This window comes from Phaenicophaeus curvirostris, chromosome 1 (genome assembly GCF_032191515.1).
Source record: "Phaenicophaeus curvirostris isolate KB17595 chromosome 1, BPBGC_Pcur_1.0, whole genome shotgun sequence".
NCBI lineage: Eukaryota > Metazoa > Chordata > Aves > Cuculiformes > Cuculidae > Phaenicophaeus > Phaenicophaeus curvirostris.
The window spans coordinates 203,822,365-203,845,043 of NC_091392.1; the positions used below are offsets into that span (position 1 = coordinate 203,822,365).

General features: G+C 43.5%; 1 protein-coding gene across 4 annotated transcripts in view; it reads left to right on the forward strand.

Annotated features, from left to right (window-relative positions):
- Window positions 1-1,520: 1,520 nt before the first annotated feature.
- Window positions 1,521-22,679, forward strand: part of ALKBH8 (alkB homolog 8, tRNA methyltransferase) — a 55,141-nt gene continuing 33,982 nt past the window's right edge. Inside the window, exons 1-7 of one of the 4 annotated variants that reach the window (XM_069883501.1) lie at window positions 1,521-1,531; window positions 5,324-5,464; window positions 7,783-8,023; window positions 11,865-11,996; window positions 12,845-12,940; window positions 14,284-14,388; window positions 17,346-17,416. In XM_069883501.1, coding sequence (XP_069739602.1) covers window positions 5,375-5,464; window positions 7,783-8,023; window positions 11,865-11,996; window positions 12,845-12,940; window positions 14,284-14,388; window positions 17,346-17,416 — 735 coding nt within the window. In that variant the 5' untranslated portion in view covers window positions 1,521-1,531; window positions 5,324-5,374. Of the gene's footprint in view, window positions 1,532-3,165; window positions 3,249-5,034; window positions 5,067-5,323; window positions 5,465-5,710; window positions 5,775-7,782; window positions 8,024-11,864; window positions 11,997-12,844; window positions 12,941-14,283; window positions 14,389-17,345; window positions 17,417-22,679 lie in introns of those variants that run through there. The other 3 variants (XM_069883502.1, XM_069883500.1, XM_069883503.1) reach the window with 3 other exon arrangements.

Here is a 22,679-nt window from a genome sequence, read left to right on the forward strand (position 1 = left end):
ATTCTGTGAATCTGTTTCCAGACAGAATTCTATGTCTCCAGACACAGTTGGATAACGTAAAAAAAAAATATTCTTTGAGGTTCTGTGTCTTAAACTTGTATATAAACCCATTGCTTTTGTAAGATGACTTTTTTAGAAGGGCATCCAATTCAGCAATGAATTGTGAAATAAAAATATTATTGCCTTCACTTGGAAGACTTTGTCCTTTTCAATATTTTTATCAGTAAATAAGTGTGTCTCACCACTCCTTGGGCCTAGCCACAGCCAATTTTTCACCCAGCAGTGGGTGTACTTGCCCTGGGACCAGTTTCTCAAGGAGAATCCTGAAAGTAGTGGTCAGTGGCTCAAAGTCCAGATGGAGGTCTATGACAAGTGGTGTCCTTCATGGGTCCATACTGGGACTGGTGCTGTTTAATGTCTTCATCAATGATATTGACAGCAAGATTGAGTGCACCCTCAGCAAGTTTGTTGATGACACCAAGCTGAGTGGTGTAGCTGCCACAGCGGAAGGATGGGATGTCATCCAGGAGGACCTGCACAGGCTAGAGAAGTGGGGCTGTGAGAACCTCATGAGATTCAACAAGGCCATCCTGTATCTGGGTTGGGGCAATCCCTATTTTCAGGAATAATTTCTTCACCATGAGGGCGGTGAGGCCCTGGCCCAGGTTGCCCAGGGAAGCTGTGGCTGCCCCATCCCTGGAGGTGTTCAAGGCCAGGTTGGATGGACCTCAGGCAGCTTGATCTAGTGGGATTGGAACTAGATAATCTTTAAGGTACCCTCCAACACAAACTAGTCTATGATTCTACGATTCTACGGCTAACCACAGCATTTCATGGGATGTTCTGGGCCCCTCACCACAAGAAGGATGTTGAGGCTCTGGAGCGAGTCCAGAGAAGAGCAACGAAGCTGGTGAGGGGGCTGGAGAACAGGCCTTATGAGGAGCGGCTGAGAGAGCTGGGGTTGTTTAGCCTGGAGAAGAGGAGGCTGAGGGGAGACCTCATCGCTCTCTACAACTGCCTGAAAGGAGGTTGTGGAGAGGAGGGAGCTGGCCTCTTCTCCCAAGTGACAGGGGACAGGACAAGGGGGAATGGCCTCAAGCTCCACCAGGGGAGGTTTAGGCTGGACATTAGGAAAAGATTCTTCACAGAAAGGGTCATTGGGCACTGGAACAGGCTGCCCAGGGAGGTGGTTGAGTCCCCTTCCCTGGAGGTGTTTAAGGCACGGGTGGACGAGGTGCTAAGGGACATAGTTTAGTGTTTGATAGGAATGGTTGGACTCGATGATCCGGTGGGTCTCTTCCAACCTGGTTATTCTATGATTCGATGAATACCCCGCAGCGCTCTTAGCGCAAACCCCGTGCTACCACCCCCTCCCTACGAAGCGCCTCCCCGGCTCTGGCGACAGCTCAGCTCCGCTTCCTTCCCCGCCCAGGAAAGTGGCGGATGTTCCGTGAGGGACCCCGGCAGCCGGGCGGGAGCAGCCCCGGGGCGGAGCGGCGCCTGCGTCACAGCCGGCATGGCGGCCGGGCAGGTGAGGGGATGTGCTGGGGGGGCTTGTGCCTGAGTCCTCCCTGGCCTCTGCTTGGCCTCTGCCTCAGCCTTGAGCCTGCTTTTGACACCTTTATTCTCTGCTGTGTTCATGCTTTTGCTACCTGTAGACTCTGCTCGTGGTTTTTCTACCTTTAGGCTCTGCTCTGCCCGTGCTTCTGCTGTCTTTAGGCTGTGCCTGTGCCCGTGCTCTGCTCGCCCTCATTCTCCTGCTGTCTTTATGTGTTCCTGCTCGTGCTCCTCCTGTCTTTATGCTCTATTCATGTTGCTCCTGCTCCTGACCGTGCCCGTGCTCTTACTCTTGCCCCTGCCCGTGCTCTTGTTGTCTTTATGCTGTGCCCGTGCTCTGCTTCTGCCCCTGATGTCTTCGTGCCCCTGTGCTGCACCTGCTCCTTTCATGCTGTGCCCATGCCCTGCTCACACTCCTGCTCTGCTGATGCTTGTGTTGTCTTTATGCCTGTGATCGTGATCGTGACCATGCTTTGCTCGTGCTCTGCTCATGCTTAAGCTGGCTTTATGCCCGTGCCTCTGCTCGTGCCCATCCTCTGCCCGTGCTCATGCTATGCTTATGCTGTGCTCGCCTTCTGGAGCGGTGCTCACGCTCGCCTTGTGGAGCCCTGCTCAACAGGCTGGGCTGCTGGGCAGAGTCAAATGGCAGGAGGTTTAACAACGCCAAATGCCGGGTCCTGCACTTGGGGCACAACAACCCTGTGCGGCAACAGACTAGGAGAAGTCTGTCTAGAAAGCTGCCTGGAGGAGAGGGACCTGGGGGTGTTGGTTGACAGCTGACTGAACATGAGCCAGCAGTGGCCCAGGTGGCCAAGAAGGCCAATGGCATCTTGGCTTGGATCAGAAACGGTGTGACCAGCAGGTCCAGGGAGGTTCTTCTCCCTCTGTACTCGGCACTGGTGAGACTGCTCCTCGAATCCTGTGTTCAGTTCTGGGCCCCTCACCACAAGAAGGATGTTGAGGCTCTGGAGCGAGTCCAGAGAAGAGCAACAAAGCTGGTGAAGGGGCTGGAGAGCAGGTCTTATGAGGAGCGGCTGAGAGAGCTGGGGGTGTTTAGCCTGGAGAAGAGGAGGCTGAGGGGAGACCTCATTGCTCTCTACAACTACCTGAAAGGAGGTTGTGGAGAGGAGGGTGCTGGCCTCTTGTCCCAAGTGACAGGGGACAGGACAAGAGGGAATGGCCTCAAGCTCCGCCAGGGGAGGTTTAGGCTGGACGTTAGGAAAAAATTCTTCACAGAAAGGGTCACTGGGCACTGGAACAGGCTGCCCAGGGAGGTGGTTGATTCCCCTTCCCTGGAGGTGTTTAAGGCACAGGTGGACGAGGTGCTAAGGGGCATGGTTTAGTGTTTGATAGGGATTGTTGGACTCGATGATCCGGTGTGTCTCTTCCAACCTGGTTATTCTATGATTCTATGATTGCGTTGCACTCATGCTCTGCAATGCTTATCCGATGCTCACGCTTTGCTTATGCTGTAGAGCTCCGCTCGTGCTCATGTTATGCTCTGCTCTCCCTTGCCCTGCTCTGTTGGGGATCAGAGCCCACAGCGCTGTGTCCCTGGTCCCGATGCTGTCAGGATGAGATGCTGAGTGGGGAGGGATGGGGACGATGATAAAGCCAAGTCAGCCCCTGCATCTGCCTCACAGCTTGTACAGGGCAGGACAGCCATACAAGAAGTAGTCACTACTGCAAAAGTGAATATTTTGTTTCACGCTGAAGTAGAATTAGTTTTCTAACTAACTTCTGTTAAGTTTCATTTAAGTAACTTTCTTTTTTGTGAAAGTCAGACAGAATGCTCCTCTGACAGCATGTTTGGTTTTTATAGCATTTTTTTTCCAAAGTATTTTTTCAGGCACTGTTCTTTGAGAAATGATAATGTCTTGTGTTAAAATGATCTGTGCTGAAGAGATGTGTTTTCTGTCATCACCTCTGTTTGCAGTCTTTATCTAAAAGTGCAAGATCAGACAGAGAGCTGGCTCCAGTTAGCAGAGATTTGGCTGTTGTGAAGTTCATAATAACATTAAAATGACTTCTTGTAAAGTAATAGAATCTGCATGAGATTTCCTGGTAAATCTATACATATGCATGTAAGTGGGAAATATGTTCTGTAACCAGCTCTTGTGTTACACACGATTGATGAAAATCATTACTCCGTGTGTCCAGCACTGTAATAAACTATACTTGCTTTCTAAAACTCCAAAACGAGTCTTAGAGAGTTTATTTGCAAGCATTTTCGGTATCAACAGCATGTGTGCATTCCTGATGTTGCTCCTATGATCATTATTATTTGTAAGGAGTGCCCACAGCCCGTGGGCTGGAGGGGGGTTGGTGGGGGGGTTGGGAATCATCACAGGGATGGATATACTGGCGTCTTCGGGCATGTTTGGCCAGTGCTGGCACTCTTAAATCTCCCGTCCAGGGCTCCTGAATTTCATTTTTGCAACGAGTTCAGATGTTTGTGTGCATGCAGTGTCTATGTACGCTTACATTTAAGCGTCTGGCACAAAATCAAGCCAAAAAGGAGTATTAAACTGCCGAACTTCATATCTGAGCACTGTGCTCCCTCTGCTGACAGCTATGGTTTAGCTCCACTTTCGTTTCCAGAGGTGGCTTCTACTGCAGATATGGTTCCTTCTTTAAATTAAAGCTTTACATTAAACTTTGAGGAGCAGCTGAGGGAACTGGGGCTGTTTAGTCTGGAGAAGAGGAGGTTGAGGGGGGACCTTATTGCTCTGTATAACAAGGAGATTGTAGCGAGGTGGGTGCTGGTCTCTTCTCCCAAGTAAAAAGCATTAGGAGGAGAGGAAATGGCCTCAAGTTGTGCTGTGGGGTGGGAGTTAGACTGAATATTAGAAAAAACTTCTTTACTGGAAGAGTGGGGTTCCAAGAGCTTTCCAGTGAGCATTGGAACAGGCTGCCCAGGGAAGTGATGGAGTCTCCTTCTCTGGAGGTGTCTAACAAATGTGTGGATAATAGAATCACTAGGTTGGGAAAGACCATTGAGATAATCAAGTCAAGGTGTGGCACCTGGGGAAACAGTTCAGTAGGCATGATGGTGTTGGGCTGACAGTTGGATTTTATCATCTTAGAGGTCTTTCCCAACCTTAGCGATTCTATATTTCTACTATTTGTAGTGATTTCAGGCCAACTGCATGACCGGCTGTAACCTGAGCTACCAGGGCAAGGGGAGACTGTTTCAGTGGATTTTCAGGAGCTGTGCTTTTTTTTAATCCTTGTGAAAGAAGGTGTTAGGAGTAATGAAAAATCCATTACCGTGTGGGTTTTTTTCTGTGGTTGTGTTACCCTTTATAAAGGGGATGTGAGATGCTACTAAATCAAATTTTCCACTTCTGTACAGTTGCGTGTGATTCTTTAACTCAGGAATCAAGGCAAACTATTGGTTTCTGTGCCTGGAGTATTGAGCCTCAGGCTATGCTGTGACAGACAAGGCAGGGAGTTTAGCCCCAGTTCATAGCAGACCAGGGGAAGGTTCTGCTGTCTCATCAATGCAGGTAACGCTGTCTGAGATGCCTTCAGGGGCCAGAGGCATCTGGGTGATGCTGGTAAGCATAATACAACAGGTAGGAAAGGTCTTCAGCTACTTGAGCTGCATGTAAAAGACGGCAGTGCGGAGTGGGCAATTATCTGAAGTCCTATTACTGTCTTAGAGCTGACGTATGAGGTGGGAAGGCTATGTCACTAGAGCAGACTGAATAATTTAAGTTTTCAGGGAGGCCGCTTACTATATGTTGCTACTTCTGCTTCCCAGATCACTAGCATAGAAGCTAAAACCAGTGAAGATCGCTTGAAAGTCCATAAAATGAAGAAGAAGGTATTGAGGAAGCAGCTCAGAGCTCAGCATACACTGATGAGACATGAAGGCATCGAGTGCATCTCCCATGCCACACAGGTGACTGGTAGTTCTGATTTTGATGGTAATGTGAAAATGCTGCTATCTGTGTTTTGTTCTCATATATGCTTGGTCTAGAGTGCAGTCTTCCAAAATGCACTTCCTGAGACTGAGCGTTTTCTGTGCCTCTTTGATTTCAAAGCAGTTTAATGTCTGTGAAGAGTTTTTGATGGCCTTTGAATAACTTTTTTTTTTAATCTGAAACAGTTGTCCCTTGAGTTGAGGAGGAAGCATGGGTAATGTTATCCTGTTGAAATCTGTGTGATTTCTTTTCTACTCTGGCTACATTTCCTCTGTGCTTCTCCATCAGGTATAATTTGCTTCATCTAAACTCCCTGTTGAACACATATCTATCTTAGAAATTGTTTCCACATTGTTTTCTTCACCTAAATTGATTTAGGCCATGGCTCTGTGAGAGCTGAATTGCTTGACTGACCTGCAGCTGTTGAAAAGGGGACAATTTTCTCGTCCTTTGCACAAAAGATAGGAGGGAATTCTGCTTCCTTCTGATGCTTAATGAGCGTTACCATAAGCCACTTTGCTCCCTAACCTAACAGAAAACTACTCAGTCTTTTGTTTTGTAGTTTTCTGTCACAGTAGAGTTATAGCAGATCAGAGAGTGACCTTGCAGATACTAGTGTAGCAAAAAGTAGGTGATAGGAACTCGCAGACAGAAAGAGAAGAAGTTAGAGTTATAATTTTCCCCAGTCGGTTAAAGGGAGATGCTAATTGCTTGAAACGCTGTAGAGCAGTGTCATTTACTCTAGCCTTGTTCATCTTGATCCTGCAAATTCTTCCCAAATTCTTCCATTCAAATATGGAAACATTGGTTAGATATTCATGCTTTTTTTGTAAAAGAATTGGGATAAGTCCTCACTCAAATTTCATACCGTGAGGACATATGCTAAAGTGACTCAGCAGTCTTGCTCTTTGGAGCAGGGATTATGTTTTTCTAGTGTTGCTTGGAAATGGGCCAGTAATCTGGGACGTGTTCCCCTTGACACTGCCCCAGAGAGCAAATTATCTGTATAATCTATGCAAAGAATAATTTTGAGGTCCAGCAGGATCCTTTTTGATGTCAGAACGTTTGAATAAGTGATGCATGAAGGAAAACCATAGTGATAAACTTGTGTCAAGGATTCAGAGAAAGCTTTCAAGCTTTGTGCAAGAGTCGTGTAACAATGAAATTGCTCAGTCAGGAGAACATGATCACTTGCAGTACGTGCTGCCATTGTGTAGAAATGGTCTGTGTAGATAAAGTGCCTACTACAAGTGAAAGTGCTTTATGAGTCTGCATTTCCTCTGCACGTGTGGGCCTCTCCATTAATAACTCATGCAGAGGAAATAACAATAATTAATAACGTGGTCAGCTTTAAAAAAATGTGATCAGTAATAAACAGCTTGATGCAGTGCTAAGAACAAGTGTTAACAGAGCCGTTGCAATAGGTGTAATCACAGTGGTACTCACTATAGAAGAATGTTTTTTAATAATCTTTTTCAGCTTTAAACATAAGTTTCTGTCTTTGAGAGAAGTGAAATGCTATCATTTGAAACAATTGAACACTTTACCAGCTGCCTTCAGAAAAGGTCATGTAACGTTTGTAGGCTTTAAGGAAAAAGATTGTCTTGAAAGCTTACTGGAAATGTATTACTTGGAGTCAATCTGAGTAAATTGTTGCTAGCTGTTTGGAGTCATCAGAGCTCAATCAAAACTTCAAGACTGCATCCTCATTTGGCCTTAAAAAGGAACTTAAACTTCTTTCAACTGTCATGATTAGATTGAACATCCAGTTATGGCATATAGCTATTTAGATGTCAAAAGCATTTGCTGATCTATTTTGAAAAGGCTTATGTATTTTCAAAGGATGTTTCTTGAATAATAGTCCTTCGAAAAATTCTGTTTTGTTCTTTCTTCTAATATTTGGCAAACCAGTAACAGTCCTTGCAAACTGCTCCTTGATAATTTTGGTCCTAAATCATTGTGAATGCGTAGAATTTAGCAATTAGGTATTGTGCATGAAGTAATCCTAGTTCACTAAAGATGGGACATCAATCCTTTTCATCTATAAAAATGAGGGAGAATTTGCAGATAGAGTGCTGGAGGAGAACTAGATGCTCTGTTTCTAGAGGCTGCTGCTTTTTTTTTATTTTATTTGTGAACCTTATGTATAGGAGACATGACAAGGCACTGGTAATATCAGTCTCTCTCTGACTGGAGAGTCTCCTTGGCAAAAATGAGAAAAATTTCCTTAAAGAAAAAAAAACAAAACCAAACCAGTCATCACTGATTCTCAATTTTGTAATTCCTCTTCAATTAGAGCCTGGTTATTTCCAATGCTGGTCTCGGTAATGGGATGAGTAGACACCAACTGCTCCAGATAGTAGAAGAATATGGGTTGGTGGAAACACTTTTAATGCCACCGAATAAACCATATTCATTTGTGAAGTATGGGACAACAGAAGAAGCCAAGAAAGCCTTTGATGCCCTTAACGGAAAAGAAGTAACACTGGAAGACTTCGGCCAAAACATTGTTTTATATATTAATTTTGTGGAAAAAGGTATGGTGGTATGATTTTTATGCTCTCCTGTATATATCCAGCTTCCAAACCTATTGCTTTGCTTTGGTTTTACTTACTAGGTTGCAAATATAGCTAAAAGCATGCTAGTCTTTGGAAGTAGTCACAGAGAATGAAAGCCAGAATCTAAGATTCAGGACAAAATCATCTACGTGCCTAGTATTTGATGGCAGGATACTCTAATTTAAACTCCTTTACTTGGAGAAAAAGGGATTTAGATGGTTTCCAGACCATTCAATACTGCACATGAAGGTTTTGGATTAAGGAGCTAAACTGGGAGCCAGGAGATCTCTGGGCGGTTCATTGGGATTCTTGCATGACCTCAGTCTTGCAATCTCCTTCTCAACTTCAGGAAGGAAAAGAAAGAGAATAAGACATCTAGCTTTTCCCCACCCACCTTTTCTCTGTTTTCTTTTTTTTTTAGTGGCTGCCTGTAAGCTATTTAGTACAAGAACTGTTGCTCTTTCTATGAGCTTTAATAATGTCTGGTGAAAGGGGTTCCTGGTGTTGGTCTGTGCATTCTGACAGCATGTAGAATCATAGAATTGCTTGGTTGGAGAAGACCTTTGAGATCGCTGAGTCTGACCCTACCTGTCCACTACTAAACCATATCCCTGAGCACCTCATCTACCTGTCTTTTAAATACCTCCAGGGACGTGGACTCAACCACCTCCTTGGGCAGCCTCTGCCAGTGCCTGATGAACCTTTCAGTGAAGAAATTTTTCCTGATGTCCAGTCTGAACCTGCCCTGATGCAAGTTGAGGCCATTCCCTCTCATCCTATCCCCTATCACTTGGGAGAAGAGGCCAGCACCCACCTTGCTACAGCCTCTTTTTAGGTAGTTGTAGACAGTGATAAGTTCTCACCTCAACTTCATTTTCTTTAGGCTAAACAACCCCAGTTCCATCAGCTGCCTTCCGTAAGCCTTGTTCTTAAGCTATTAGGATAGAAAAGTGACTGTCCCTACATGAGCAACGTTTTGTGTTCACCTCAATGTTGCATTGTACTCCTCTGGACAGAGATTAATCTGATGATTTGATAAATTACCAAAGCTTTAGAAAATTAAAATGAAATGCAGGTAGAAACCTGAAGTGATCAGGAAATTGTTTTTACCATTATTTTGACAGAAGGATCAGAAGTGACTTTGCAGGTGAGTAGTGTGGAGTCCTTATAGTCTTATGCAGTAAAATTTTTAGGAAGTGCTTTGCATGATGCAAAACTTGTGCCTTATCGTGGGATTGTTCATTCATCAAATAAGACCCCAACGAGGGCTCCACTGTAATAAATATATTAGCAGCAAAAGGAGCGCTAAGGAGATTCCCCAGCCTTTATTAGATGCAAGGGGAAACATAGTCACCAAAGATGAGGAAAAGGCTGAGGTGCTTAATGCCTTCTTTGCCTCAGTCTTTAATAGTAAGATCAGTTGTTCTCTGGGTACCCAGCCCCCCTGAGCTGGAAGACAGGGCTGGGGAACAGAATGGAGCCCCCATAATCCAAGAGGAAATGGTCAGCAACCAGATACACCCTCTAAACACCCACAAGTCTGTGGGGCTGGATGAAGTACTGAAGGAACTGCTGGAATTGCTCACCAAGCCACTTTCCATCATTTGTCAGCAGTCCTGGCTAATTGGGGAGGTCCTGATTGTCTAGAGATCAACAAATCAGGGCAGGAAGGAGGATCTGGTGAACTACAAGTCATCATGCGGCACTTGAGAACAACCAGGGGATTGAGCCCAGTCAGCGTGGGTTTAGGAAAGATGGGTCGTGCTTGGCTAACTTGATCTTCTATGACCAGGTGACCTGCTTAATAGATGAGGGAAAGCCTGTGTGTGCTGCCTACTTAGATTTCAGAAAAGCTTTCAACACCATTTCTTACAGCATCCTCTTGAAAAAATTGGCTGCTCATGGCTTGGACGAGCATATGCTTTGCTGGGGAAAAAAACTGGCTGGATGGCTGGACGGCTGGACCCAGAGAGTTGTGGTGAATGGAGCTAAATCCAGTTGGAAGCGATCACAAGTGGATCACAGAACAAGCCCAGGGCTCAGTGTTGGGCCTAGTTCTGTTTAATATCTGTATCAATGACCTGGATGAGGGGATTGAGTGCTGCCTCAGTAAGGTTACAGATAACAACAAACTGTGTGGGAGCGTTGATCTGCTTGAGGGTAAGACGACTCTACAGAGGGGTCTGGACAGGCTGGGTTGGTGGACAGAGGCCGACTGTATGGGGTTCAACAAGGCCAAGTGCTGAGTCCTGCATTTAGGACACAACCCCATACAGTGCTACAGGCTCGGGGAAGAGTGGCTGGAAAGCTTCCTGGTGGAAAGGGACCTGGGGGTGTTGGTTGACAGATGGCTGAACATGAGTCAGCAGTGTGCTCAGGTGACTAGTGTGGCCAACAGCATCCTGGCTTGCATCAGGAATGGTGTGGGCAGCAGAAGTAGGGTAGCTGTCATGTCCCTGTATGCAGCATTGGTGAGGCTGCATCTCGAATGCTGTGTTCAGTTTTGGGGCCCTTGCTGCAAGACTAGGAGAAGTCTGTCTAGAAAGCTGCCTGGAGGAGAGGGACCTGGGGGTGTTGGTTGACAGCCGACTGAACATGAGCCAGCAGTGTGCCCAGGTGGCCAAGAAGGCCAGTGGCATCTTGGCTTGGATCAGAAACAGCGTGACCAGCAGGTCCAGGGAGGTTCTTCTCCCTCTGTACTCGGCACTGGTGAGACCGCTCCTCGAATCCTGTGTTCAGTTGTGGGCCCCTCACCACAAGAAGGATGTTGAGGCTCTGGAGCGAGTCCAGAGAAGAGCAACGAAGCTGGTGAGGGGGCTAGAGAACAGGCCTTATGAGGAACAGCTGAGAGAGCTGGGGTTGTTTAGCCTGGAGAAGAGGAGGCTGAGGGGAGACCTCATTGCTCTCTACAACTACCTGAAAGGAGGTTGTAGAGAGGAGGGTGCTGGCCTCTTGTCCCAAGTGACAGGGGACAGGACAAGAGGGAATGGCCTCAAGCTCTGCCAGGGGAGATTTAGCCTGGACATTAGGAAAAAAATTTTCACAGAAAGGGTCATTGGGCACTGGCAGAGGCTGCCCAGGGAGGTGGTTGATTCACCTTCCCTGGAGGTGTTTAAGGCACAGGTGGACGAGGTGCTGAGGGGCCTGGTTTAGTGTTTGATAGGAATGGTTGGACTTGATGATCCTGTGGTTTTTTCCAACCTGGTTATTCTATGATTCTATGAAGAAGGACATTCAGGTGCTGGAGAGTGTCTGGAGAAGGAGAATGAAGGTGATAAAGGGTCTGGAGCACAAGTCTTATGCGGTGTAGCTGAGGGAGCTGGGGTTGTTTTGTCTGGAAAAATGGAGTCTGAAGGGAGACCTTATCACTGTCTACAACTGCCTGAAAGGGGGTTGCAGTGAGGTGAGTGTTGGTCTCTTGTTCCATATACAAGAAGAAATTACCTCAAGCTGTGCCAAGAGAGGTTAAGACTGGATGTTAAGAAAAGGTTCTCCACTGAAAAGGTTCTCAGGCACTGGTATAGGCTGCCCAGGGGAGTGGTTGAGTCACTATCCCTAGATATATTTAAAAGATTTGTAGATGTGGCACTCAGGGACATGATTTAGTGGTGAACTTGGCAGAATTAGGTTTACGGTTGGACTTGATGATCTTAATGATCTTTTCCAACCTAATCGATTCTGTGGTTCTGTATAATTAAAGTAAATATTCCTACATCTATGCTATATTCTTATACTTATTAAATACCCCTGTAGGGGACACTTGGTTTTACTTTCTCTAAACAGTGACAATATTCTCTTTTTTCCATACTTTCCACCCTAGTTTTCTGGCAGAATGCTGTTCCTACAAGCCCGCCTCCAGGCCTAGTGGTCATTGAAAATATTATTTCTCCAGAGGAAGAAAGGAAGATGTTGGAAAGTATTGACTGGATAGGAGATGAAGATACTCAAAATGGTGGGTAAACCATAGAAATCCAGACCTTCCATACTTTTATGTTTTTTTTCCTACAGTTTCTGCGTCTTGTTAAATGTATTGTTTGAAATCATTATGTATTTTATTCTTAGTGTTTTAGAAACTGCATCATATAAGTGATAAACTCTGGAGAGCAAGTGTTCTCAATTGATATTCTGGTACGGATTTGCTTGAATAATATTCCTGCACCTAGAAACAACTAAAGTCTTTTTTAGGTATCCTATGCCAGGCACAAAACTGTTCTGTAAAGGTTACCCATGTAGTTTGACGTCCAAATGAGAAGCTGTGTCTTCTCTTAAATCAAAGAAGTCATTGAGAGACATATTCCAGTTGTTTTTTGTGATTCCACTAGAGCTCTGTGGAAGTAAATGAATTGTTCTTGGAATTAACTTCAAAGTTTCCGAGTAAATTTTGTTCCTTGGAACAACACAAACGGTTGTATTGACCTTAGCTAACATACAACATGGTGAATGCTGAAAGAGAAGGATCCTGCTGTATCTGTAGGATATTAATCAAGTGTAAGTTCACAGATCAGGGCAAGAGTAAAGATGCATTAAGCATGGCTCAAGAAAATTGGTGCTTTCTAGATCTTGTATATACAGATTCACCATCAATTGATTTCAAACAGCAGTGAATGTGATGCTGGATGAAGTACAAAAGGTAATAAGGCAGAAGTGTGTGCCATGAAGGACAAAGTTCACATAGATTGTTTGAACTGTTAATTAAAGAATGTTTAGGTTTAACTGGTCAAATGGAATAGGGGAGCATCACAAATTGCCTGTACTGTTTTATGTAGTCTAATCTTACTTTAAACTTGTGTATTTTTACAGCCGAAAAGACATTAAAGCATAGAAGAGTAAAACATTTTGGATATGAGTTTTGCTATGGTAGCAACAATGTTGACAAAGACAAACCTTTACCTGGAGGTGAGAACTTCCCTTTTAAATCATACTTATTTTACACTGATGTTTGAGCCATTATTTAAAGTCTTTAAGCCTCACTGAGATACTAATGTGAGATTCTAACTAAAGGAGAGGTGAGATTGTAATAAAAAGAGAGCCTTCACTGTATCTTAAGTATATATTGTGGTTTTGAATGAGATTAATTCCAAATAATTGAGTGTGCTTGAAGTTTTCCAATCACTCGCATCCAAGTATCGCTGCCCTTTTTTTTGAGATCCGGGCAAATAAAGCTTTTGGAATTGTAATTGTCATTCTCTTCTAGCTTTTGTTTGATTAAACAATTATGTATTACAAATTACGTATTCATTTGTTTGGAGATTGTGATATATGTTGCTGTATATGTTATATCTTGACCAGCATCATACTTGCTGAATGCACACCAAAATAAAGTTTCCTTTGGACTAAGAGTGGTTTGAAAAAATTTTTGGAGTTGAAAGGTGTGAATCAGAGCAAAGCGAATGTGACGTCTTATAGGCTTACACCTAAAAATAGTAAAATAAGGAAGATAAATTCCTATAAAACCTGAAGGTGATGCATATGTGCTGGTGTAGATGTAGCTTCCAATGGAAGAATTCTGGTTACATTGTGATTTTAACAGTGAAGCAATATAATCATAAAAGCGTTGATATTTGTGCTGAGGTGTGAGAAAAGCATAAACACTTCATTGGGGGACAACAATTGAAAACCAGAAATCAATAGATTCATGGAACAGCTGTCACTAACATATTTGTGGGTTTTATCTCCAGCAGAATTTTACAATGAAATCCTCAGGTAAAGTAGCAAACCAAAGATTCAGTGAGGGACTGTAACTTGCATTCTTGTTTCAGAACTAATTTAACTTCAGCAGATTTTTTTGGTGGTATGTCATTTAATTCAGTAAGAGATTTTAGGGGAGTAATTTTTGTGGGTATTGTCTGCACAACTTTGACTTTCTGTGTAATGCCCCTACTTCTTGACTGCAACTTTTTTTAATGCAGTTGGTGAAAACTTTGCCTCTGACTTCATATGCTTTTATATATGTGTAGAAGTAGTGCAGTTTGGATTTGTACGAGTGATTTTCTGAATGAGAAGGCCTTTGAAGGATGGCCTTTCTAATTGGAAGATGTTATAAATATTTCAGATTTGCAGATCAGGCCCCCAGTTCTGAAGTGTGTGCGCTACAGCAGATGCAGAGTGATTATTATGAAAGATGAGCTTAGCATCTACAGAGCTGGTTTTATGTATTTTGTCGAGTTATTATATTTATTGTAAAAAGAAGGGATAGGAATGTAAAAAGCTGTCCTGTCTTGTTTTGTTCCTGTAACTAGGTCTTCCTGAAATTTGTGACCTCTTCTTGGAGAAGTGCTTGAAGCAGGGATATATCAAACATAAACCTGATCAACTGACTGTAAATCAGTATGAACCTGGACAAGGTAAGTTTATTTGTTCTTCAAATATTTTGAGCTCTTTTACCTTACATTGTAGTTTAACCCTGGTAGACAACTAAGCACCACACAGCCACTTGCTCACTCTCCATCATTGAGATAGGGGAGAGAATCAGAAAGATAAAAGTGAGAAAGCTCATGAATTGAGATAAAGACAGTTTAAGTTTTTTTAAAAACAAAAAAAGAAAACAAGAACAAACCAAAGAAAATCAAGTGATGTCAATAAAACCCCAAACAATTCCTCACTACCAGCCAACCAGTGCCCAGCCAGTCCCTGAATAATGGCATCTCTGGTAAACTGCACCCCTTAGTTTGTAGGCTGAGTGTGATATCATATGATATGAGTTATTCCTCTGGTCAGTTGAGGTCAGCTGTCTCAGCTACATCCCTTCCTGACTTCTTCTGCACCCCCAGCCTACTGGCTGGCAGGAAAGTGTGAGAACTGGAAAGGTCCTTGATGCTGTGTAAGCACTGCCAGCAACAGCAAAACCATCCCTTTATTATTAACACTGTTTCCAGCACAAATCCAAAACATAGCCCCATACAAGCCACTGTGAATAGAATTAACTCTATCCTAGGCGAACTAGTCCAATTTAACTGAAAATCAGAAGAAAGTAGCATCTAAATGTGACATGGTGTAGGGAACAGGGTTTAAGCGCCTGCGTAGTGCATTTCCTCTGTGATCAGAGATGCTTTGAATCAAAACTAAAGTCTTCATATTGGTTTCTGAAGCTGAGAGTTTGTGTTTAGAAGTATAGTTTTTGATAACCTCTGCTATGGATATTAGTGGTGTTTCAGAGTGCAAGATCATAACATGAAAACTAACCACTAAAAGTTACAGGAATAAATAGTCATAATTGGTTTTGTGGTCAAGTGCATTTTTTCACTCCAGACTCTTCTTGCTCCCTGTATGGTGCATGCAGTCTCCAGGACATGGTTCTTGCTGTTAGTATGTATGATATAATGTTGTATACATGATTTATGGACTCTTAAGTATGATGCAAGCAGTGTTCCTTTATCTAAGGAGTAAGAAATTACACTGTTTCTGTAACGTTTCCCAAACGGAAGACATCGGCAGATAAATTTGCTTCTAATCACACTTCTAGGGTATAAACCATGTGGTGTGCTTTTTGCTAAGGTCAGTCATCAAGGCTAAGTATCTGGCTTGCTTTCTAGGGTGAGTATCTCATTTGTCCTTAGGAAGAAAGGACAACAGCTTTTCTTTCAGAATTAATGTGTGACAGCCAATACAGTGCCTGCCAAACAAGGATCTAAAAAGCTGATCCTATTTGTTTATGCATCCGATAATCTGTTAAATTGGTACAGGCATGTGCTTCTGGCTGGGATATCAGGGCAGAGTAGTTAGAATTGTAGATTTTTATCAAGAACAGAAACGTTTTTTTCTAAAACAAAAAAAAAGACAAACCCAAAGCAAAATACGCTATCTCAAGTGCAAATTGTTAAGATTTGAATAAGCAGAGAATGCAGTCAGATTAATACCTTTAGTATCCATGTTCCGAGCCAGATGGTCACTGGAAATTGCACCTGAGATTTTAAAAAGTGACTGATGGCTTTGAGTATCTAGGCTGTGGGGGCCGCACTTAAGACACATTAAATGAAAACCTTTTTGAGGGCACTTTTTTCCTTCCAGGTCCTAATAGCGTTTAAATTTGTGGATTTATACTTGGAAGTTACTATCCATTTTCGAATACTTAGATGACTGTCTCTTACTCAATATGTGCAGCACATGGTATTAACAGCAGGTACGTAGGTCAGTGGGGTCTTTATTGAATTGTCTGGGTGAGCAGTCAGTGTTCTGTTGCATGGTGAATTGTGTTGGCTTCAGAAGGCAGAGTTTCAGTGATATATACTGAATTGAAATTATAAGCAAGTAGAAATGGATATGTGTATCCTTGGTTTTCAGGTCTCGCTGATTTTCTATCAGATTAAATGGTGACCTCGTAAAACGCTTGTATTGCTTTCACGGAAACCAGTGGAGTTCAGAATATTTAGATCTGGAAGTAAAATCTGGCATGTAATAAGGATGCTTTATAGGGCAGACTGAAACTGTTAGGAATTCAGAAAACATTTTGTCCTGAGCTGAAGTGTCCAAAATGAACGTGGGTAGAATTTAATGAACTGAATGTAACTGTTTTGGTTTGGATCACATAGGAGTTACTCTGTCTGTCGGGGCCTGCTATGGTGTTAAAGAAAGGCATGGTTGCTGTTCTTCCAAGCTGTCTGCTGGCCTTGCGCCACTGCTGACTGCATTTCCCCACCACGCGGTGAGATCTTGCACACTGCTGCTTCAGCACTTGGTGTTCAAACGCATGGCATGAGCTGCAGGGAGTGGCAGTTTCTTTCCAATTAGTGAATCAGAAAGAAAATTCAACAAAACAAATAAATTGCTGTCCCTTTGGCCATGCTCAGCAGCGTGTGTACACCAGCAGATGTAACTCCCAACCAAGGAGTTAGCGTAGCAGTGGTGTGTGGAGTTCCCCTGCAAAGCAGAGGCAGGATTGGATCCTGACAGTGCCAGCGTTCATGGTAGTAGGTCCAACTTCTGAAATGGAGACCCTTAATGCCATCATTTGCTTAGCAATAGAAGGAGTATTTGGGATGACTCCTTCTCTATGAAGAGAGTGAGAAGAAATAAATGATTATGGATGAACTAAGGCCTCAAATCACCTAATATAGCCGAACTGTTGTGCTTAGTGCTAAAATGCTTAACAGGACTTGTGTTAACTGTGCGCATCTAATCTGGGCATGTAAATCAGACAATTGTCCTGAATTCTTTTGGAAGGCAACTCACTCATTCATGATAAGTTTTGTTTGTTCAACCATACGTTCTAGATTTGTGAATGGACATTGATAGAAATAGAGCTTGCAAACAGAGATAGCTCCTTGTTGTTATTATACTGACTTTTGGGGTTTTTCTTATGCAGGAATTCCTCCGCACATTGATACGCATTCTGCTTTCGAGGATGAAATAATCTCTCTCAGTTTAGGAGCTGAGGTAAACTTAATGTTAACTTAATGTTAATTGCTGAGAAATTTCTTTTTTATATGCTTAGTACAAGTTAATTTGATTTTCTATAGTGTCTGTTTGCACTGATGGAGTTTAATATTGAGAATGTTAAGGTAATGTGATATGCTAATTAAAAAAGTAACTGTAATGAGATGTTGTCACTGGAATATGACGTGATATCAGTGATACCCTGTTTTTAAATCTTAGCATCCGCTTCTCCATCAACCTTCATTAATTTTGTATTCATCTTAGAAAGCTTATCACCCCTGTTTTTTTTCTACTTCCACTTTTCCCTGTGTCATCCCCTGTACCCTCTGGTCTGCTTAAGCCTTCCATTATTTTTATACTCAAAAACTGGAACAGTTTGCCCAGAGGAGTTGCAGATGCTCCATCTCTGGAGGCGTTCAAGGACAGGTTGGATGAGGCTTTGAGCAAACTCATCCAGCAGAAAGTATCCCTGCCCATGGCAGAGGGGTTGGAACAGGATGATCTTTAAGGTCTCTTCCAACCCAAACGATTCTATGATTTATGGTAGGTCAATGGAGATGTATTATATGTGGAAGGTCCAGTCAAAATCTGAATGCTACTGTGCTAGTTTTGGTGCAGGCAGAGGTAGACTCTGGTTTCCTGAGCTTCCAGCTTACTTAGGGAAATGGAAGAATAGTGGACTGGCATGAGGTCATGCAACGTATCAAGAGCAAGGCTTAGAACAGTCTGTATCATCTAATCTCACTGCTATGATTAGTGTCTTTACTTCTACTCTATTTGGATTCATCTGCTGCAATTGTGCCTATGTATGTTCTATAAATTTAGTGTTACCTCCTCTTTTAAGCACTACTGCAGCAAGTCCTTGGGTTTGCATGGCAAGGTTTTGGCTTCAGTGAAAAGTTTCTAGAAGGTTTCCATATGTCCAGTACAGCCAGTGGCAGCAGATCTGAGATGGACCCACTGCTGACCAAGGCTGAGTCAACCAGCGACAGTGGTAGGACCTCTGTGATAACATATTTTTGGAAGGAAGAGGAGGGTAAAGGGAAGAAAACCTGTGCAACACCAATTGCAGATGGAGAGAAGGGTAAGAATATGTGAGAGAAACAACTCTGCAGACACAAAGTCAGTGAAGAAGGATGGGGAGGAGGTGCTCCAGGTTCCAGAGTAGAGATTCCCCTGCAGCCCATGGAGGACCCCGTGCTTGAGCAGGCTGTGACCCGCCTAGGAAGCTTGTGATGGAGCAGGCTCTTGCCAGGACCTGTGAACCTGGGGAGAGGAGCCCATGCTGGAGCAGGTTTGCTGGTCAGACTTGTGACACCACAGAGAAACCATACTGGTGCATTCCATTCCTGAAGGACTGCACCCTGTGGAAGGGACCCACGCTGCAACAGTTCGTGAAGAACTGTAGCCAGTGGAAAGGACTCACATTGGAGAAGTTTGTGTAGAACTGTCTCCCTTGGGAGGGACCCCATGCTGCAGCAGGGGAAGAGTGTTGAGAAGTCCTCCTGCTGAGGAGGAGGGAGCAGCAGGAACAACATGTGATGAGCTCACCACAACCCTCATCCCTCTGTGCCACTCAGGAGGAGGTACAGAAAATGAGGAGTGAAGTTAAGCCTGTGAATAAGGGAGGGGTGGGGCAAGGTGTTTTTAAGATTTGGTTTTGTTTCTCCTTATTGTACTTTGATCTGACTAGTAATAAATTAAGCTAATTTCCCCATGGTCTGTTTTGCCCATGACAGTAATTGGTGAGTGATAGCTCCCTGACCTTATCTTGATCCATAGGCCATTTTGATATATCTTCTCTCCCCTGTCCAGCTGAGGGAGGGGAATGATAGAGCAGCTTCGATGGGGACCTGAGTCCAGCCAGGGTCAACCCGCCATGCCTTCTTGCCCTTCATTTGAATCTCCCAATCTAGGGGCTACTTCATGTGGCTTCTGCACTTATCTTTGTCTTGGAGACCGAGACAGCGTATTCTCTGTTCAACTGCACTCCTGTCTTTAACAGTGCCAGCACCTCTATACTAGGTGGTACGTGGAACATCTATTTATTTTGTGCAGTTTCTCTAGGAGCAGGGTTCTAATTGATTTTCTGTGCAGTTTGTTCATCCAAAGTTTAATTTTTCTAATACACGCTGAGCATTCAGAGCAGCACAGCAGCAGCAGATGACCCCGACTTACCGCTGTTGCTTTATTCGTCTTGTAAATAAATCAAAAGTTACTTTAATTCACTTTATCAAGTTGCTGCTATAATTTCACGTTCTGCCCCAGTCTGCAGCCCCAGGGTTTCTTACCCTTTCCATTTCAATAAAAAGGATGACTCTGGCACAGATGCCTTTTTACTTCACTGATGAGGCACCAGAGGCAGTGCATTTCTAGGTGATTATGTGACAGCACACCTTTGTGATGGTCTCAGAGATGTCCAGAAGCAGAGTGATTTTAATTACTTAGGAAATACAAACATTTCCAGGAAGTGGACTGCCTGGAGCATTACGACGCAGTTAAAAATCAGTATGTATACATTTCAATTAAGGAAACAGCCAGACTTGGGCTGTTTCTAGATATTTTGGGCATAGGCATTGGATGCAGTCTGTTAGATAGCTCTCAGGTTTCAATGCATTGTCCTAATTGGCCATTAATGCACTTTTCAGTTGCAGGCAATCAAAGCACACAAGTGGTAAACCAAGCCAGTGGCCCATAAAATGCTGCACTTTGTAAGAGCTTTTCTTCCTGGTACTTTTACAACTTTTTATGATTTCTTTAATGTGGTTTTGTGCACTTGGCTCTTCATCTCATTTTAAAATGTAAATATCAGTTGCAGTAATATGTGAGTTATATGTTTTGGGAGTGGTGCCCCTTACACTCTTCCCATTAAAGCTTACCACGTGCAAGATTTACACACCCTGATAATAAATAATTGGAATTGCATATACAGCAGCAAACTTTGTTGCCTCTCTCTTCTTCTCTCTTCTTCTCTGTCTTATGTGACTAACTTTTTTTCACCTGAATAAATCGGGCTGCAATGTCACGGAAGACATATATAAACAAAGTCACATGTCTTATCCTTTCTTTATTCTCCTCAACAGAAAATACACACATTTAAATAAAAAGTGCCATAAAGAAATAACCTTGCAGCCCAACTGGTTCTGTATCTATTTTGGAAGTTGGCTAACCAGACATTTCCAAGAAAGAAAAGAAAGCAGGATGCCTCATATGGTTTATTCTTTAACTAAGTAATGGCAAGAGGTTTTCTTTCAATTATTTGTATGCTTGTCTTCCAGGATCTGAGTTAGGCAGATTCTAGTAGCTTCTAACTGAAATACATTCTTTAGCTTATGAAAAAAAACCCTGTGGCTCAGCCAGGGAATGAACACAAGTGCCTACCTAGCTTAGTGCCTTAGTTTTAAGCTGTACTGGTTTCGGCTGGAACAGAGTTAATTTTCATCCCAGTAACTGTTGCATTTTGGGTTTAGTATGAGAATAAAGTTGATAACATATATTGCTTTAGTTGTTGCCAGGTGATGCTTGTGTTTGGCTGGAATGGAATAGAGTTAATTTTCTTCGCAGCAGCCTCTGTGTTTTAGTGTGAGAAGAATGTTGATAATACACTGCTGGTTTTAGTTGTTGTTAGGAAATCAAGGACTTTTTCAGTTTCTCATACTCTGCTAGTGAACAAGTGTACAAGAAGCCAGGCAGCTGACCCAAGCTGGCCAAGGAGATATTCTGTGCCATATAATGTCATGCTCAGTATATAAACTGGAGAGCTGGCTGGGGGTCAGGGTTCACTGCGCAGGGATAGCTCGCTGGGGACAGGCTTGGTATGTCCCCTCAATCCATTGTGCGTCACTTGTTTGGTGTATTCTGTTGCGATTTTTTTCCTCACTCTCTTTTCTTTTGTTGTCTCTATATTAAGCTGTTTGTGCCTCAAGCCATGAGTTTCCTTCTTTTTTTCTGGTCTCCTCCTCTTTGCACTCAAATGGCTTGGGGAGTGAGAGAGCAGCTGCATCATCCTAATTGCCATCTGGGGTTAAAACCATGGCATCAGTATAGGTTCTTATATCAAAAGCACAGAACTACAGAATCGTTTAGGTTGGAAGGAACCTTTTGAGGTCTTGTAGTTCAAGGCCCCTGCTCAAGCAGCTTCAGCTAAAGTAGGTTATTCAAGACTCTATTCAGATGTTTTGAATACGTTTGCAGTGGGAGACTCCAAAACCTCTCTGGGCAACCTGTTCCAATGTTTGACCTCTGTCACAATAAAAAACGTGGTTCCTGTGTTCAGATGTTATCACATGAGTTTTAAATTGTGCCTGTTGTCTCTTGTCCTCATGGTGGACACTACTAGGAAAAGTCTGGCTCCCTTCTCTTCGTTCTCTCCCATCAAGTATTTACGCACATTGATAAGAGCCACCCTTGTCTGAGCCTGAGCCATCTCTTCTCTGAGCCGGTTAGTCCCAGCTCTCTCAGTGTCTCCTCATACACTCGTAAATTACCTTTGTAGCTCTGTGCTTGCTTCAGTAAGTCCATATCTTTCTTGTAGTAGGGTGCCCAGTGCTGAGTAGAGAGGAAGGATCATCTCCCTTGACTTGCTGGCAATGCTTTTCCTGATGTACCGTAGGAGACTATTGGCCTTTTTTTCTTCAAGAGTACATTGGTGACTCATATTCAACTTCTTGTCCGCTAGGACCCCAAGGTCCTTTTTGGCAAAGCTGTTTCTAGCTGATCAGCCCCAAGCACTGGGCGATGCCTAGGGTTATTCCTGACCAGGTGTGGGACTTTGTGCTTCCATTTGTTGAACTCATGAAGTTCCTCTTGGCTCCAGCCTGTCCAGGTCCTTCTGAATGGTGACACAACCATCTGGTGTATCAGCTGCTCCTCCTGATTTTGTACTGTCTGTAAACTTGCTGAGAGTGCAGTCTGCCCCATGATCCAGGTAATTAATGAAAGTGTTAACCCCAATATCAACCCTCTGGGTAATCTGCTAGTAACATGTCTCCAACTGCACTTTGTGCCACTGCCATCTTCAGTGATACCTTCCAGCCTAAATCACATTATTGAGAATCAGTCTTTTCCTCAGTGGTGAATGAGTTTGCCCAGTAACAAAGAGGAGGGCTACAAGGATGATCAGAGGACTGGAGCACCTCCAGTATGAGGACAGACTGAGAGAGTTGGGTTGTTCAGCGTGGAGAAGGCTCCGAGGAGACCTTATACCAACCTTCCAGTACCTGAAGGGGGCTACAAGAAAGCTGGGGAGGGATTTTTAACAAAG